The sequence below is a fragment of the Buteo buteo genome, chromosome 7 (assembly GCF_964188355.1).
Source record: "Buteo buteo chromosome 7, bButBut1.hap1.1, whole genome shotgun sequence".
NCBI classification, from domain to species: Eukaryota; Metazoa; Chordata; class Aves; order Accipitriformes; family Accipitridae; genus Buteo; species Buteo buteo.
Window position 1 is genome coordinate 32416164 of NC_134177.1, and position 16051 is coordinate 32432214.

Consider the following 16051-nt stretch of genomic DNA (forward strand, 5'->3'; position numbering starts at 1 on the left):
GCAAAGTGCACCTTGCTTGGTGGAGTCTGCAGCGATGCTGTAGGAATCTGACAAATGCAATAAAAGGGTAGAGCCTTTTTGACACGGTAGGCAGGGAGGTCTGCCAGAGGAACTGAAGTCCTGAGGAGGTGCAACAAAAGATTGCTGTAATGAATGCCCTGGGAGTCTGCTTGGAGAAGTAGGGATGGTAGCACATCCCATTGCAGGATGTCATGGCCATGCCTTAAAATTGGAGCTGACACTCTCGTCAGTCTTCTGCAAAGTGCTGTGGGCTGGTGCTTTGCTAAAAACCCAGCTCTGGGCTTTGAGAGTTTTACATTTGTTTTTTCCAAATGTTTCCAACAGATCTACAAGAACTGTTCCCTGATCCCTGGTGGGAACGGGCTGTCCTCTGCCAAGACAGGCTCCTGTCCACTCAGCTGCTCCCACATGCTCCTTCCTGCCATATTCCTTATCTCCTTTGCTGCCCTGGTAGCCTGCCTGTCCCACAACCCCCTCTACATGATGGTTTTACGGTGAGCAGTGTGCAGGGGTTTCAAGAGGCACTGGGGGAAGCGTGAAGTGATGGGTTCCCCATGCTGGGATCAAAGTGCTTGGCCAAATGCAGAGCCACGGCTGGTGGCTCTGACCTCCCATGGCTTCTTCCCTGCAGGGTGGTGAACCAGGACGAGAAGTCGTTTGCCATCGGAGTCCAGTTCTTACTAATGAGGCTGCTGGGTGAGTGTCCATCTCCTAATGAGGCTGGGGGAAGGCAGCAGACTGCTCAGAGGCTTGCTCAAGCCCCAGGAGGTGTTGAACCTCCTTGGGGACAGCAGGCAAAGGATGCAGGCAGGGCAGGGCGGGCAGCCTGACTCCATCCTCTCCTCTCCAAAGCATGGCTGCCGGCTCCCGCCATGTTCGGTGCCCTCATCGACTCCTCCTGCATCTACTGGCAGAAGCAGTGCACCCAGCGCCGGTTCTGCGCCTACTACAACAATGACTTCCTCCGCAACAGGTACCCCCCTGCGTCCCGCCCCCAGCATCCCTCCTGGCAGGGATGACCACGGGGATGGTCCCCAGCTCAGCCTGGTGCTGGCTGGAGGTGCCACCTCCAGACACGGCATCTCCCTGCTCTTCTCCCAACAGATACCTGGGGCTACAGGTGGGCTACAAGGTGGTGGGCACCATCCTTCTCGCCCTCATCAGCTGGAAGGTGAAGAGGAGCAAGGAGTACAACGTGCAGGAGAAGGCAGCGGGGCTGGTGTAGCCCACCCAAGGACTGACTCTGCACGCCCCATTACCCACTGCCAGTACTTTTTGTCTTTTTTGGGTTTGCTCTTCCTCCTAAGGGAGCGACTTCTCACCTTAGCAGCTATGAGCTCCTCTCCTGCAGCCCGTGGCACCCTCATGCTCCCAGCGACGGATGCTCCATGCCAGCCCTTTCCTGGGACCGGCTCTTCCCAGGCTTTCCAGCTGCACCTTGCCCATCGCTTTGGGGAGGGGCAGCCCCCCACTACCTGGAGCAGGAGGCAGACAGGGGCTGGAGTGCAGCCCCATCCCATATACGCAGAGAGGTGCCTGCTGTGGGCAATGGTCCCCGCTCCGACGTGACATTTCCAGATGGGTAATGCCCTCCAGGCTGGGACAGGAGCACGGGAGATGGCTGCCAACCCTGTGGGGCTGCCCCGTGTCCCCCGTCCATCCGCACCCCTCGCAGAGGTCAGCGTGGACACAGCACACATATTGTGAAAAGTTATCACTAGGAGTTTATTGCAGAACATTTGGGGGTTTGTTGCTCTTTTTTTTTTTTTTTTTTTTTTAAATAAAGGTCACTTTTTCCAACTGCGGTGCTTTGCTGGTCTCCCCCCCAGCCCAAGAGCTGTCCCCACCGGCAAGGCAAGGCAGTGGGGATGCCTGCAGGTCGCATCCTGGCAGATGCTGAGTGCATCCCTCGCTGGCAAAGGTGAAGAAATGGTGGCAGATGGGGCACATGCTCCACCAGTGATGTGGGGGCTACGAGGGGCTGCGCAGAGCACATGAAACCCCATGAAACCTGCTGGCCTGCAGCACAATGCCTGCAGTCTACTGCACCCTGCCTCTGGTCCCATGCCAGCAGCACCCTGCCTGCAGCCCCCCTGCCCACAGCCCCATGCACCCTGCCCACAGCCCCATGCCAAAAGGTGCCTGCACAATTCAGCACACAGTAGGCAGGGGGCTGTGGGCAGGGGTGGGGGGCCAAAGGCAAAGCAGCAGGATTGTGCAGGCAGGGTGCGGCGGGAGCTGTGGGCATGGGGCTGGGGGGGGCAGAGTGTTGCTGTCATAGAAGGTTGCAGGCAGGGTGCAGTGGGCTGCAGGCAGGGTAAAACAGGCTGGAGGCAGGGGGCTGTGGGCAGGGGGCTTTGGGCGGGGGGGCTAGAGACAGGGTGCAGTGAGCTGCAGGAAGTGTCTGTGGGCAGGAACTGCAGGCAGGGTGTAGGGGGCTGCAGGCAAAGGACAGGGGGTTGCAGGCACGGTGTTGGAGGCAGACTGCCAAGATAGTTCAGGTGGGTGCAGGCATGGCTTGTGGGCAGGGGGTTGCGGACAGGGGGTTGCAGGCAGGGTTCATGGGGCAGCAGGAAGGGTCTGTGGGGAGGGAGCTGCAGGCAAAAGGCTTGCAGGCATGGCCCAGGGGGCTGCAAGCAGGGTGCTACAGGTATGGGGCTGATGGCCCAGTAAGCTTTGGGCATGGGGATGAAGGCAGAGGGCTGCAGGTAGCATGCAGGAGTCTGCAGGCTGGGGGCAGCGTGCTGCAGTTATGGGGCTGTGGGCAGAGCGCTTGGGCATGGAGCACTAGGCAAGATGCAGGCAGCTGAGGGCAAGAGCTCTAGGCACAGGGGTGTTGGCAGTGAGTTGCAGGCAGGGGCAGGAGGCAAGGGTCTGTGGAAACGAGGCTGCAGGCAGGATGCAAGGGGTTGCAGGTAGGGATGTGGGTAGGGGTCTACAGGCAGGGTGCAAGGATCTGCATGCAGGGTACAGAGGGCTGTGGGTAGGGTCGAGTGGGCATCCGGCATGGGGATGCAGGCAGGTGGCTGCATTGGGCAGGGGGCTGCAGTCATGGATCTGTCGGCAGAGGTCTGCAGGCAGCGGGCAGGGAGCAGATGTTTGCAGGCAAGTGGCTGCGGGCATGGGGCTGTGGGAATGAGCCGATGGCAGGGGGCTGTAGGCAGGGCAGGCAGGGGTCTATTAGCCTGGTGCTGCAGTCAGAGTGCAGGGGGTTCTGGTTCTGGTTGTTGGGATGCAGGCAGGGGGTTCTAGGCTGGGTGCAGGGGGTTGTGGGCAGGGGGCTGTGGGCAGGGAGCTTTGGGCATGGAGCTACAGGAAGGGGGCTGCAGGCAGGGTGCTTGGAGCTGCAGGCAGTGGGCAGGAGGTTGCAGACAGGGTGCAGTGGGTTGCAGGAAGGTTCAGTGGGCAGGGGCTGCAGGCAGTTTTCAGAGGGCTGCAGGAAGGGTCTGTGGGCAGGGGTCTACAGGCAGTGGGCAGGGAACTGCAGGCACAGAGCAGAGGTTTGCAGGCATGCAGCTTTGGGCACAGAGCTCTAGGCAGGCTGCAGGGGGCTCCAGGCAGGGGCTGCAGGAAGGGTCTGTGGGCAGGGGCAGGCTGTTGCAGGCAAGGGTTTACGGGCAGGGGTCTGCAGGCATAGTGCAGGAGGGTGCAGGCAGGGGGCCTGCAGGAATGGTATAGGGGGCTGCAAGCAGGGTGCACGGGTATGGGGCTGATGGAAGGGGGCAGCAGATAAGGCAGAGCAGGCATCAGGCACGTGGATGCAGGCAGAGGCCCACATGCAGTGCACAGAGGACTGCAGGTAGCATAGAAAGGACTGCAGGTGGGGGCAGGTTTGTGCAGGATGTATCCCTGCCTGTCACATCACTGAAGGGAGTGCAGCAGCTCCAGGGCCTCCCTGATCTGCTCTGGCAGAGCTTCTCCTGCCAGGCAGCACTATCCAGGACCTCTCCTTTCCTGGCAGGATAAAGGCAGCCCACTAGAAGGGGAAGGGAAGTGTCAGCTGGTGGGACGAGGGGATGCACCCACTGATGATGATGGCCTGCTGTCACCTGTAGAGGGTGACATGGGAGCACTACTTGACAGGTATCACAAGAATTGCATCATGAGCTTATCTGAAGAGTGCCTGGTGCCAGGCAAAGGACACACCATCCACCTCACCGAGCAGATGCTGCTAAAAGGTGAAGCCAAGAGCAAAGGGCTTGACATGAATGCACTAGGTCTGAGAAGGTCACATCTCTTCCATGGCTTCTGCAGGAGGGGTGGCTGCTGAAGCACATTTGCCACCTGTAGGGGACCATGCCAGATGCTGCTGGTTGGGATCAGCAGTACTATCCACAGGGATGAGATAGCAAAGGATGCTGGAGAGTCAGTTGGTGGGTCCGGATCAGCAAGGTCCGTGGCCAGGCACAGACGTGGCCGTGGCCGAGCTGGAGATGGCTACACCTACAATGTAGCTCAGGAAGGGACTAAAGGGCCAGGGCTCGGGCAAGATGGGGCTCCTGGGCCCATGGGCAAGGAGCATGGCCCAGTCGGGGCCATGACAGTTTCCTCCTCCCTTACAATGCAGCTGTATCCCCTCCTGGGCAGCATCACAGACTAGAAGAAAGATGACCTGGATGGGATAGGGAGGCACAGGACAAGAGCAGAAGAGTTTTCTTAGGTAAATGTATTCAGCCTCTGCTGTCCTTACTCCATCGCTGTGCAGGGCAAGGTGTGACTTTTCTTTTCACTGTGTTCTTGGCAAACAGTCCTGCTTGCATCCATGCTCATGGAGGGAGTAAAGGGACAGGAGAGCAGAGGAGGGAAGAGAACAGGAGGGGAGCTGCCTTGGATTTGCTCTGGATTAGCAAGTCTTTGCGAAAATTAGGTCTGTCCATGCTATTCCTCTTCCCGTTCCCCCTCCACTTGGCAAGTTTTCCCTCAATTCCCACGTGACCTTCCTTAACTCTGCTTTCTCCACCTTCATCCCATCAGGGGTAACATCAAGCTGGACAAGCCCCAGGAGGTGCCAGACAGCAAAAGCATACAAAGTGGCCCAAAAAGGGCCAACACAGAAGCTCCTGGCCCCAAAGGTGTCAAGGTGGCTGGGGCTGGCCAATGGCTTCATGCACAGGAAAGGTCACAGTTGCAACATCTGGTTTTGGGAGCCTTGGAAACCACCACCACTGGGGTGCCAGTGTTCAGGCATCATGCTATTTTTGCTTTTCTTTGCCTTTCAGCAATCGCTCCTCCACTTTGATGTGGTTTCTGCTACCCTGGATCTCACTGTGCTTGTCAATCTCCTCCGAAAGCACCCTTCCTTTCCAGGGGAACAATTTGCAGGCAAAGCACAACCCATAGCGAAAAACATTGATCAAAAGAGCTTTAAAGTACAGTGAAAGCCTCAGTCCCTGCAGATGTGTAAATGCAGCAGGGTGACTGACTCTGGGTCAGGCAGCTGGAGCAGAAGAGACTGAGTTTATCACATCCTGCTGTCTCGCCAAAGCCATTTAAACACACTGGCTGCCAAGCTGCAGCCTGAGGAGCAACTTGCCTGGCCAGCACAAAGCCACAGGCTGGAAGGAAGGTAAGAGCAAAAACCAAAGCACAAAACTGACTGGGTGGGGGGAAGAAAAAAAACAAGAAAACAACATTCAGAGTTTCCAGTTCCGCCTTTTCCCTCAGCCACCAGAGAAAAACAGCCCCAAATATTTAACAGACAAATCACAGAGCACAGCCCAAAAAAACACATGCAGCTCTGCAACAGCCCAAAGGACGCTCCATCCTCCAGCATGAGCAGCATTGGGTGCAGCCCCCGCTCAGCCATGCAGCCACAGAGCCACCCCTAAGCCATGCTCAGGCAGGGAAAGCCAAGGCTTCTCCGTCCAGCTGTAAAGCTGCAGGGTGCCATAGCCACCTCCGCCACAGAGCAGGGCAAGCGCTCTGTGACTTAAACCACAACAGCTGCACACAGTGCACTGCAGCTGGCTCAAGTTTTCCTGTGCATTTGAGTAAAGTACCTTTTTTCTTAAGTTTCTGGGTTGGCGGTTTTTATCAAGTCTCCAATATTCAGACTAAGGAGTAAATATGCACCGCCCAAAAAAAAACCCACCCCAAAAGCCCTGTGTGTGGAGGAAGCATTGTTTTTTCACAAGACAGAGCTGGCCACCAAGCAGGAAGGTTGATCTCCATCATCATGCTGAGCAGAAGCAAAGCCCCAGTTCATGCGGATTTGACACCACTGAGAAGAGTCAAAACAAATACAGGCAGACTAAAGCAAGACTTGAGAACAAACATTTAAGCAAAAAAAATTTATTTAAGGAATACTTTTAGTAAGAATAACTTAAAACCAACCATGGCCTCATGCTACCTTCCCCCCTTAACCCAGCAGAGGCTGGTGCTTAGCCTCTGCTTTTCAAGGAGACAAGTCTTTGCAAGTAGAATAACCACCCAAAGAAACAGCAATATTCTCACTTCAGCATTACAGATTCAAAGCAGGCAGCCTAGGAAGGATCTCCAGCTAAAGGAGTTCAAAGCATGACAAACATGTTCCAACAATGCTCTGGCTGCAGGAAATATAAGAATATAACATACTTTGTGAATATAACCCTCCCCACCTCCTGCATGGATAGCAGAAGAGCCACTGGGTTCACAAGACTAGAAATGCAAGGCCCAGCTCCATCACAAGCACAGGACCTTGCTCTTGCTACTAACACTTGGCAATGCTACAGGGAAGCAGAGAATGCCCCAGACAAAAAGGAAAAGAACATAAGACTAGTTGAGTGATGAAGGAAGCATCAAATCAGAGAGAAGCCTGCAAAGGACATAAAAAGCCTACCAGGAGCCAGCCACTCCCTCCTACCCTAAAACAAAAGGGGAAGCAACAAAAACAAAGGAAAAATTTCAATGCCGTAGGACCTCACAATATGTGGTGTGGAGAGCAATCATCCTCACATAGGTGCTGCACAGAAATGACAGCCCATCAGAGCACAAAGCTATATGAAGTTGCCAGGCAGGGCAACTGTGTTTTAGGGCTGTTCAGGAAGGGGAAGCTGAACGCCCAGCACAGCACCAGGGCCTTGTCTCCCACCTGACCAAACACCAATGCTGCTGGAAGATCTCCCTTTGGATAACCAATGCTCCCGGCCAGAGCATGGGAAAGAGGAGAGCAAATGCCCCTTGGACAGTTAGAAGCATGCTGAATCAGAGCCTTTCAACACTCCAAGCCTCTGAGCAGCCTCATGAGCCACTGAGATAACTACAGTGACAGGCATTCCCTGAATCTTCCCTGCAAGATTAACAGTTGAGATGACACACAGCAACAGCTTTGGCTTTAAACACCACAGACAAATGAGAATGAACTGGGAAAATCTCACATTTCTTCCCCCTCTTCATTGAGCATCTTCCTCAGGAGGAGGAATCAGACTAATGTGCTAGCAGTTCCTTGGCCTTTCCTCTCACTTTGCCACAATTCCTGACTAATTACACACACAAAAAATATCTTACTGCCATCACTGGAGCAGGAGACGGGCAGGAGACTGCACAACAAATGCCTATCATGCCAGATCTCACACGTAATGTAGGTACGAATCTAAAAACATGCCCACCTCACCGTTTCAAGTGAAGACCCTACTGTAACTCCGCCACTTGGAGAGTGTACTTACATGTCTGTGGGAGAAGAGCCTGAAGTATGGGAAGGAGAAGCAGAGCAAAACAAGCTTTCAAGACATAGCCTTCGGTTAAAGAAAAACTCCCAAGAACTGTCCAACAGTGGAAATCACCCAAAGACAAGCACTGCAGCTGGACACAGGGAGTGCACAGTGACAAAGGCAGAGCAGCCAGCCTGGTTTTGGCATTTAATAGATCACTCCAGTCCCACAGAAACGGGACTGCACCAGTTTGGAAGAATAGGAAGGTAGGAGACAGAGGAAAACAGCTTTTTATACTCTCCTCAATGATTGCCCAACTGAGAGAGAGAGTCTGTGCACTTTGCTGGGGCAGCATAGGTGATGTGCACAGTGCTCCCAAGCAGTGAAAGGCTGGGGAAAAAAGTCCGAATCAGGAGGTGATCAGTAGTTCTGAGAAGCAACAGGGTTGCAAAGCTAAACCAAGGCAGAAGATGACACGCAGACTCCAATCTCACCTGAAGTGCACTCCTTCCAAATTTGCTTGGCAACTACCAAATGAAAAGCCTAAAGATTAAAGAAACACAGAAGGCCAGAGGATCAACATCCCAGAGGAAGATAAAGGAAGAGGGGAGAGGAAAAAAACGTTGCAGTGTGAAGAGACAGAGGAAATCACACCAGCAATTGTGTCATGTTGCTCCCAAGCCCATGAGCAGCGGAGGAAGATACCACAATGCTGACTTCCAGCTTAAGTTTCTTCTTTCTACAGCAAGATGAGATTTGAGTGCTTCAGACCACCTTTTTCCTTTCAGTCCCCAAGTGTCCTGCCCCCCAGCCTCCCCAAGCCTCTCCCTCCAGCCCTTCTCCGTTCAGGCGATCTTGGCCAGCCATTTCTCAAGGCCCTCGAAGTCAGCATCTCCCTCCTCTCCCTTGCTGCCCCGAGCACTGCACTCCACAAATTCCACCTTCATGGGTAGCTGGGAGAAGTCGAAGTCCTTGCCCTTCTTCCCCAGTTGGGTAGGTCCCCCAGTAGCTGAGCCATCCAGACTGGTGGGGGCTGCAGAGCGGGTCACTCGTAAGGTATTGCTGCAAGCAGAGAAGGGAAAGGGTCAAGAAGTGTGAAGCAGGGGAATATTACCTACACCATGGCTGCTGAGATATTTTGGACCCAACTCTGTCAGCAGGATGCCAACTACACCAAGGGTACAAGGTCCCACGGCTCTGCCCTGTGAGGCACAGGCAAGGGCAGGCACTTTGGCAACTTCTCCTAAAAACCTGCTGGAAGGCACAACTGCAGAGAGGCTCCAGAGAGCAAGACAGACAAGAGGCCACTCAATAAGAGGGTGCTTAAACAGGTTTTGTTTTGTAATAAACAGCAGCAAGAGTCAGGTGATGATGTCCTCATCTGAATTTCCCCAATATCCCCGTGGCAGACACCAGTCACCAGGAATTACACATGATTTAGCTCACAGGGCTCAGGATCTGCACTAGTTTAACAGATTAACTGGGAAGAGAAAAGCACCCATGATATCAGGCATCATGCAGGGCCTCACCCCACTGCCACTTGAGTGTGCCAAACACCTTTGGGGACTGAGAGGGGGATCAAGTCTCCCCACTGCTCCCATGAGCAATGTTTGCCCAAGGACCAGGCTGCAATGTCACTACTGCTTCTGCAGCTTGCTGCATCATTTCAACTCCCTGCCACATGTGGAGAGGAAGGATGGACCCCCTTGTCCACACTCACCAGGCATCCAAGGCAGAAGAAGCACGGGGAGATGGAACAGCCCATCAGATGCAGAGGCACTGCGACCTGACTGCCTCCAAGGTCCCAAAAAGCAAGGCTAGGGAAGTTAAGGGGCTGCACTAGGCAGAGATGCAAAGAGCAATCTCTCCCCGGGTCTTCAACTGCCTAGTAGAGCCTCATGGCTGGACTGCTCCATCTCTTCCAGAGACAGAGCAGTCTGGCAGCGCCTGCTTCTCAGTCAACCCCAGCTACTCCTTATTCACAGGATGGAGCTAAATTAACGGGGCACAGGCAAAGAACAACACTGCCGAGAGGTATGAGTTCAGGAATAAGAGAGGACACTTCCTTGGGTTCTCCACACAAGGGCATCCAAGTACGGCAGCGCAGGGAGGAGGATGGCAGCAATCTGCCAGCCTGCAGGAATAACACTGCCTCACAGGGCACATATAACATACCTAGAAATCCAACTTCTACGCACAGGCAACTGGCAAACCAAGGAATGCTTATTTTCCTGGAGAGCTTGAATATGTGGCAACTAATTCCCTTAAAAACGGGAAGGTCAGGTATTCAGCCTGGAACAGGCACCAGCACAAATAACCCTGCTGCCGTCTACTGGCCAAAGAGACTGTAGAATCACAGAATCATTTAGGCTGGAAAAGACCCTTAAGATCAAGTCCAACTGTAAACCTAACACTGCCAAGTCCACCACTTGGCAACAAGATGGCCAGATCCCACAAACATGCATTTGTTTGGAGACCAAAGAGCTACACTCCTCTTCCTACCTCCAAGACCGCCTTCCCATTAACTGCAAACCAGCAAACAGGTCCCACAGGCAACAGGAAGGCAAAATACCCAGTTCTGAGTGTGTGTGAGGAAGGAAAATCTCTACTAGATGCTGGTGGAGAAGGCCACCACAGCACAAGAGCTGCACGTCTCTCCCAGAGCTGATTTGACCCAACTACAATTAGGGGACTCACAGACAGAATCTTCATGCAGAGAGATTAAATATAGCTTAAAAAATTCATCTTCTACTTGCCCCCTCCCCAGATGGACTTGCCAGCTGTTGACAGTGCAGCTCATTCAGCTGGCAGCTTACAATGTAGCGCAGTGTTACAATGCACTTTCTCCTCCTTCCACTTCCTCTTACAGCTTAAAATAAGCAACAGATCATACATCATTTGTCTTCCCAGGTTAATGTCCTTCCTAGGGGGGATACAGAGCCAACACGGGGTCCCAAACAGGCTCCTGCAATGCCTGTTAGCAGACCAGGAAAACTAGACGGTGTTTTCCCAGCTGTCAAGCTTTGCATGCCAAGCCCTTTCATGCCAGAGCAGCCCTGAAAAAAAACCTGAGCCAGTACAACCAAGCAGAGCTACTGAGATCTTCACACCACTCACAGAAAGTCTGACATTTGGAAGCCAAACCTGCCTGTACCTGAGAGAGGACAGCGCCCTGGGCCATGGGAGGTTATCCCTTAGCCTAGGGATGGCAGCTTTTAGGAAAGGATTGGGATGTTGTTTCTCCAACCCACAGCTTCTAGGAGGCAATGCGCTGTCTGTGCCTACTGCATTTTTGCATGCTTTAGCAAGGAGCAATCTTCTCTCATCCTGGTTACACCTACACAGACAAAACAGACTGCTCTGTTTCTACAGTGAACTTCAATGTGGCTCAAGGAAGCTCACTGAGCACTGAGGTAAGAGATAGAAAGGAGAAGAGAGAATAGAGCAGCTCAGAGGGTTTAAGATCCAATTTCATACTTACAGCTCTTTCTCCAGCTGCTGTTGAATAAGTTTTGCTGATTTTGCCATTGTGACATCTAGAGACAGAAAAGAAAATGAAATCAGCTCTTTGGTTTTATGTCAGAATTCAGAACCTGGTTCCTCCTCCTAAAGGTACAGTAAGGCCTGCACACACTATGCAGTCATAAGAGTTACCAGGACAAAGATGGCTGTGTCTGCACTAGGATAAGGGATGCTGGAGCTTTGGGTTTGCAGGTGTGAATGGGAGCAATCCAAACGTCTGGTATAACGTAGGGAATTAATTTATTTTTGCTAGCCAGTAAGTTGCTTCAAAGAGAAGACAGGGTTTGATGTCCCACTCACAAGGCCCAGCATTCTCACCTATCCTAGCACTATGGAGCTCAACACAGTGCTTTTTAATCTATGACACGTGGACCCATTAAGGCCTCAGGCAGCTCCTGAAGTAGGGCATGAAACAACTAAGAAAACCAAACCTGATACTGCCCAAAAGCTTCAGATTGTTATACAGGGATCCACACCTTCACTGTAAATGCCTGTAGGGATCTGAAAATCTAGTCCTTTCCAGTAACTGGATGTTCCTGATAGTCCAATCAACAGAGAATATATAATCTTGGCAGCTGAATGGCTGTCTGATTTTAACGTTGAGGCTACCAAATGGGTACAGATAGTTCATTATGCTCAAGTTGAAGCTATTTTCTGCTGCCTGCAGATTCAGGAAGACAGTTCTGCACAAGCAGAAAGCCACCTGCCTTACTTAAGCCCACCTAAAAAACTTGACTGAAGAATTCTTCCAATGGCTGCTAGAAATGCTCCTGCTGAGCAGTCCAAGTTTAAAACTAAGTTCTAGCCTTCATTTTGCTGAAATCCCAACTCCTAAGAAATTCAGCACCCATGGCATGAGCCTCTATCACTCAAGGACTGAATCAAATGTCCAGCCCACAAGGCAGCACACAATACCTTGCTTATTGCAAGCGATCAGCAGCGCGGGTGCATTTTTGAGCACAGTGCTATCAACCAGGACCTGGTACAGGAACTCCGCCACATCCTTCACCTCCCGCTGGAAAGCCACACTGTCCACCACAAACACAATGCCTCTGGAGGAAAGAGGGAAGAACATGTGCTGGGCCTGAAGCTCTCCCACCATCTTCCCCTGCAAATATTCCAGCCTGGGCTAACATACTAGTTTCCACATTGGATCTCAACCAACCCAAGAGCAGGTTAGCACATGCTGGATGAAATACACCCCATGTCCAGCCCCAGCAGGAAATCTTTCCCTCTCTGCCCCAGGGATATACCACATCCCCTAACCCTCCCTGCTGCAGCTGCTTTGCCTCCTGATGCACTACAAACACAGGTAAGTGGGAAAGCAGAACAGTAACTAACCCCTGCTATCCCACAGCACAGCTCTGACTCTCAGGGCACCATCACACAGAGCAAATCCAGCCCAGCTCGGAGCATCCCCAGCACCATCATTTGGTTTATCCCTTTCCGAAACATCACCTTCCCCCTCCTCCCCTGCCAATCTCCTACAAGTTACCTGGCTGCAGCCTTGAACCGCTCCAAGAACTGAAGCCGCAAACTCTCATGGCCTGGAAGGTCGATTAAGGTCACGTTAGCGCTCTGGGAACAGAAGCAAGAAGGTATCAGCAACACCTAATCTAGGGGTACCTGTGATCATGGACCAGGGAAAACCAGTCTGATTTTGGATTCCAGTTAGCCTGGCGTTGAGGCAGCAATGCGTGAGTGAATCCCCATAGCAGGCAGAATCACGTGACTCTCCCCAAGGTGCAGTCTTTCCACCAGCCCAAACAATTCTGACAAGCAAAAGAAATGCTGAGGAACAACATTCATGGTCCAGACTCAGTAAAGAGGGTGCCAACATCAGCAAACCACCCAGCAGAGCCGAGAGGACAGAGCATGACCGCAGAGAAAAGAGAATGTTCAACCCATTCCTCATCCACAGTACCTGCCCCTAACAACTACCACACGCACAGCACGAGTGACAAAGCTTCATCAGTCACCTCTCGGTACAGCAACAGATTTACACCATCCCTGACAGCAAGTAGATCCCTGCACAGCAAAACCATGAACTCCTGTCCTGCAATTCCCTGATACAGAATGCTAATCCCACAGTCTCTGAATCAAGGTTACCTATTCACGCACAGAATCTACCCAACTGCAAGACTACCTAAATACACAAAACTTTGCTGGGAATAACACAAAAATGCCTTTGCAAGACACTTTTTTAACTGAAAGCTACAAAAATTTCCCTTTCCACAGGCTGCCAGCCAGAAAAAACAGTGACTTTAAAGAGAACAAATGCCTCTCACATGCTCCTGATTGAGATGTGGCAAAGCAGGGCCACGTCACCATTCTCAAGATAATGCTCGTTGTTGTCAAGAGGGGAGAGAACACTACACAAGACCCTACCTACTCACTGCTCTTGGATTTTAACAGAACCTTGCCTACAGTTTAAAGAAAAAAAAGCAACAGTCCGTATTGCAGCATTCCAGCACCTCTCCCCCTCCAAATCCCTCCTGTCTGCTCAATCTTAGAGACACAAATACAAAAAAAAAAGCCCTGCACTTCCCTTTACTAAGTTTTCAACCTCTTATTATCACCACCGTTACTGAAGATTGCCTCAGAGAAGCCACAAAAACATCCTCTACTTTTAAAATTTGCCAGCACGTAACATGCTGCCAGCTTTCACTGCCACATGTGCACCCAGCAAGAGAAAGAAACTCTTCTGAAACAAAAGAGATCAGCATAAACCGAAAATAACTAGGTCTGAGGCAGCCCAAGACCTGAAAGTAACCCAAACCCTTTTTGAGACCATATGAAGTTCAGCTGGAGACTCTTTTTAAGCCTGCTAAGCCTGTTAAATTCAGGTTTTCTTGGGAGACGCAGAAATTACTGCCAAGCAAATATACCAAACACAACAGAACAACATTCCCTCACAAATCTCCCTCCTGCTCCGAACCACACTGCTGTCCCCACAGTGCCATGTGTTTTACTCCACTTGTAAAAGCAGTTCTTTTTCCTCTTTTATAGAAAAAACCACCACACACTACCCATCTTTCAAAACACGATATACAGACATGGTTTTCAACCAAAGAGGTTTCACAATTTGACAAGCAAAGAAAAAAAAAAAACCTGCAGAGACGAGGAGTCCCTAATACCTCCCAGTATTTTCCTACTTTCTCAGTGCAGGTTGCCTAGAAAAATCCTACACTCGGACCAAACTGGGCACTGATTTCGAGCTGAGAAGACTGAGCAACACAAAAAGCATCAAGCCAGGTTTAGCAGAGAGAGCAGAAAAACAAAGGTGCCAGCTGGCTGTAGCAACCACGCACAAGTTAAAGCCGAAAAAACTGCCTGCTCACCTTGTCATTGCTGACTCTGTAAACTGCGGAGCTGTCGGTTATCGAAGTCTGTGTGTCGCGGTATTTGCCTGTCAACAGCTGTGGAAAAAAAGTCATTTTCAGAGAAAGGAGGCTGGAGGAACACTGGCATCGCATTTCATCCACTCAGTGATCTGTAAGGGGTAACAGACTTAAGATATCTGATTTCAATTTACGTGCATGAAACAATTTCAGGCTTTTTCTTCCCCAAAGAATTTAAAAAGCACCCGTTAAGGAAAAAAAAAAATCTACTTATATACCGAATCTCCACGTTGATAAAAGAAGAAGGAAGGGAGTGTGCCTGCAAATCCTACAGAGCACCTCCACCTCCGTGCGAGAGGACGCCAGGCGGCTGAAGCCGGGCACCTCCCCCGCCCAGGGCCCCCTTCGCGGCCGCTACGCCCCCCCCCGCCCCCGGCTCCCCACTCACCCGAGCGAAAAGCAGCGTCTTCCCCGCGTCGCAGAGGCCCAGCAGCAGCACCGCCTTCCGGCTGCTCCTCCTGCCCTGCACGAACCTCCAGATCACTACGAGAGAGAGGAGGGGGCACCTAAGCCCGCCGTTGGCGGCACCGGCCCCCCCTCAGCGAGCGCGGCCCGGGGGCCGCTGCTCCCCGGCAGGCCCCCAGGGCGCGACTGGAGGGCGGGTGTCCCCCGAGGGCCAGAACTCACGCAGCGTGATGGCGACGGCGAGCAGCGCCAGGAGGACGGAGAGCACGGCGGGGTCGGGCGGCCGCAGCTCCCGCCCCAGCGCCTCCAGGTGCGGCTCCAGCCTCCCCGCCATAGCCAGCCGACCGCACACGTCGCCGTACCGCTTCCGCTTCCGGCCCCGCGGCCTGCCGGGAAGGGCTGTCGGGAGGCCCGGGGCGCGGGGGCTCACGGGAGTTGTAGTTCCCGAAGGGGGTCCCCGCTGAGGAGGAGGAGGAGGAGGAGGAGGAGGGAAGGGGGAGGCGGGCTGGGGCCGGGCCCGGGTCCAGGCCCAGGGCTCTGCGGCTCGGACTGGCCCTCGAAGTGAGGGAGCACGTTGCCTTTACCGCATGGGGGGAGGGCGGTTAATGCACAGCGGGGCGCCGGGGGTAGTGGGTGGCTGCAGTGGCCTGAGATCCGTGGAGGTCTGGGAGGTGATCATGCCCCCTTGGCTCAGCACCAGGTCCTTGATTTGAGACTCAAACATCATAAGATGTTTGGCCACACCTAGGTAGTGCGTCTGGTTTTGCCCCCCTCCCCAGTTCAAGCAAGACATCCATGAAGGACAGCAAGCTCAGAAGAGAGCCACCAAGATGGTCAGGGGGCTGGAGGCTCGACCTGTGGGGTGAGACTCAGGGACCAGGACTTGTTGAGCCTGGAGAAGAGATGGTCACATTTGTATCAGGCACCAGGAAGATGGTGCCAGGCTTTTCACAGTGGTGCGGGATGAGGAGCAATGGGAATACATTAAAACGAGAGAGGTTCAGAGTGGGTATGAAAGAAACTTCTTCCTCTTGTCAGCCAGTGGGGCAGGTTGCCCAGGGAGGTCGTGGAGTT

General features: G+C 52.8%; 2 protein-coding genes across 4 annotated transcripts in view; one reads left to right on the plus strand and one right to left on the minus strand.

The window, feature by feature from the left end:
* Positions 1 to 1791, plus strand: part of SLCO2A1 (solute carrier organic anion transporter family member 2A1) — a 29208-nt gene extending 27417 nt beyond the window's left edge. For all 3 annotated transcript variants that reach the window (XM_075032237.1, XM_075032240.1, XM_075032239.1), the window contains 4 exons: positions 346 to 515; positions 653 to 717; positions 874 to 994; positions 1126 to 1791. In XM_075032237.1, coding sequence (XP_074888338.1) covers positions 346 to 515; positions 653 to 717; positions 874 to 994; positions 1126 to 1246 — 477 coding nt within the window. In that variant the 3' untranslated portion in view covers positions 1247 to 1791. The remainder of the gene's footprint in view (positions 1 to 345; positions 516 to 652; positions 718 to 873; positions 995 to 1125) is intronic.
* A 4505-nt stretch (positions 1792 to 6296) lies between these two features.
* On the minus strand, positions 6297 to 15333 carry SRPRB (SRP receptor subunit beta). The gene is made up of 7 exons (XM_075032251.1): positions 15200 to 15333; positions 14961 to 15055; positions 14513 to 14590; positions 12667 to 12749; positions 12087 to 12223; positions 11131 to 11185; positions 6297 to 8711 (listed from the first exon to the last, which is right to left on the minus strand). The coding sequence occupies exons 1-7, from the start codon at positions 15309 to 15311 to the stop codon at positions 8495 to 8497; spliced, it is 777 nt and encodes a 258-aa protein (XP_074888352.1). The 5' UTR covers positions 15312 to 15333; the 3' UTR covers positions 6297 to 8494.
* Positions 15334 to 16051: the final 718 nt, after the last annotated feature.

Coding starts and splice junctions, on each gene's coding strand:
- SRPRB (XM_075032251.1), bottom strand. CDS start 15,311: ATGGCGGGGAGGCTGGAGCCGCACCTGGAGGCGCTGGGGCGGGAGCTG. Junction 15,056..15,199: donor CGCCGTCGCCATCACGCTGC/GTGAGTTCTGGC, acceptor TCTCTCTCGTAG/TGATCTGGAGGTTCGTGCAG. Junction 12,224..12,666: donor CGGTTCAAGGCTGCAGCCAG/GTAACTTGTAGG, acceptor TCTTTCCTCCAG/AGGCATTGTGTTTGTGGTGG.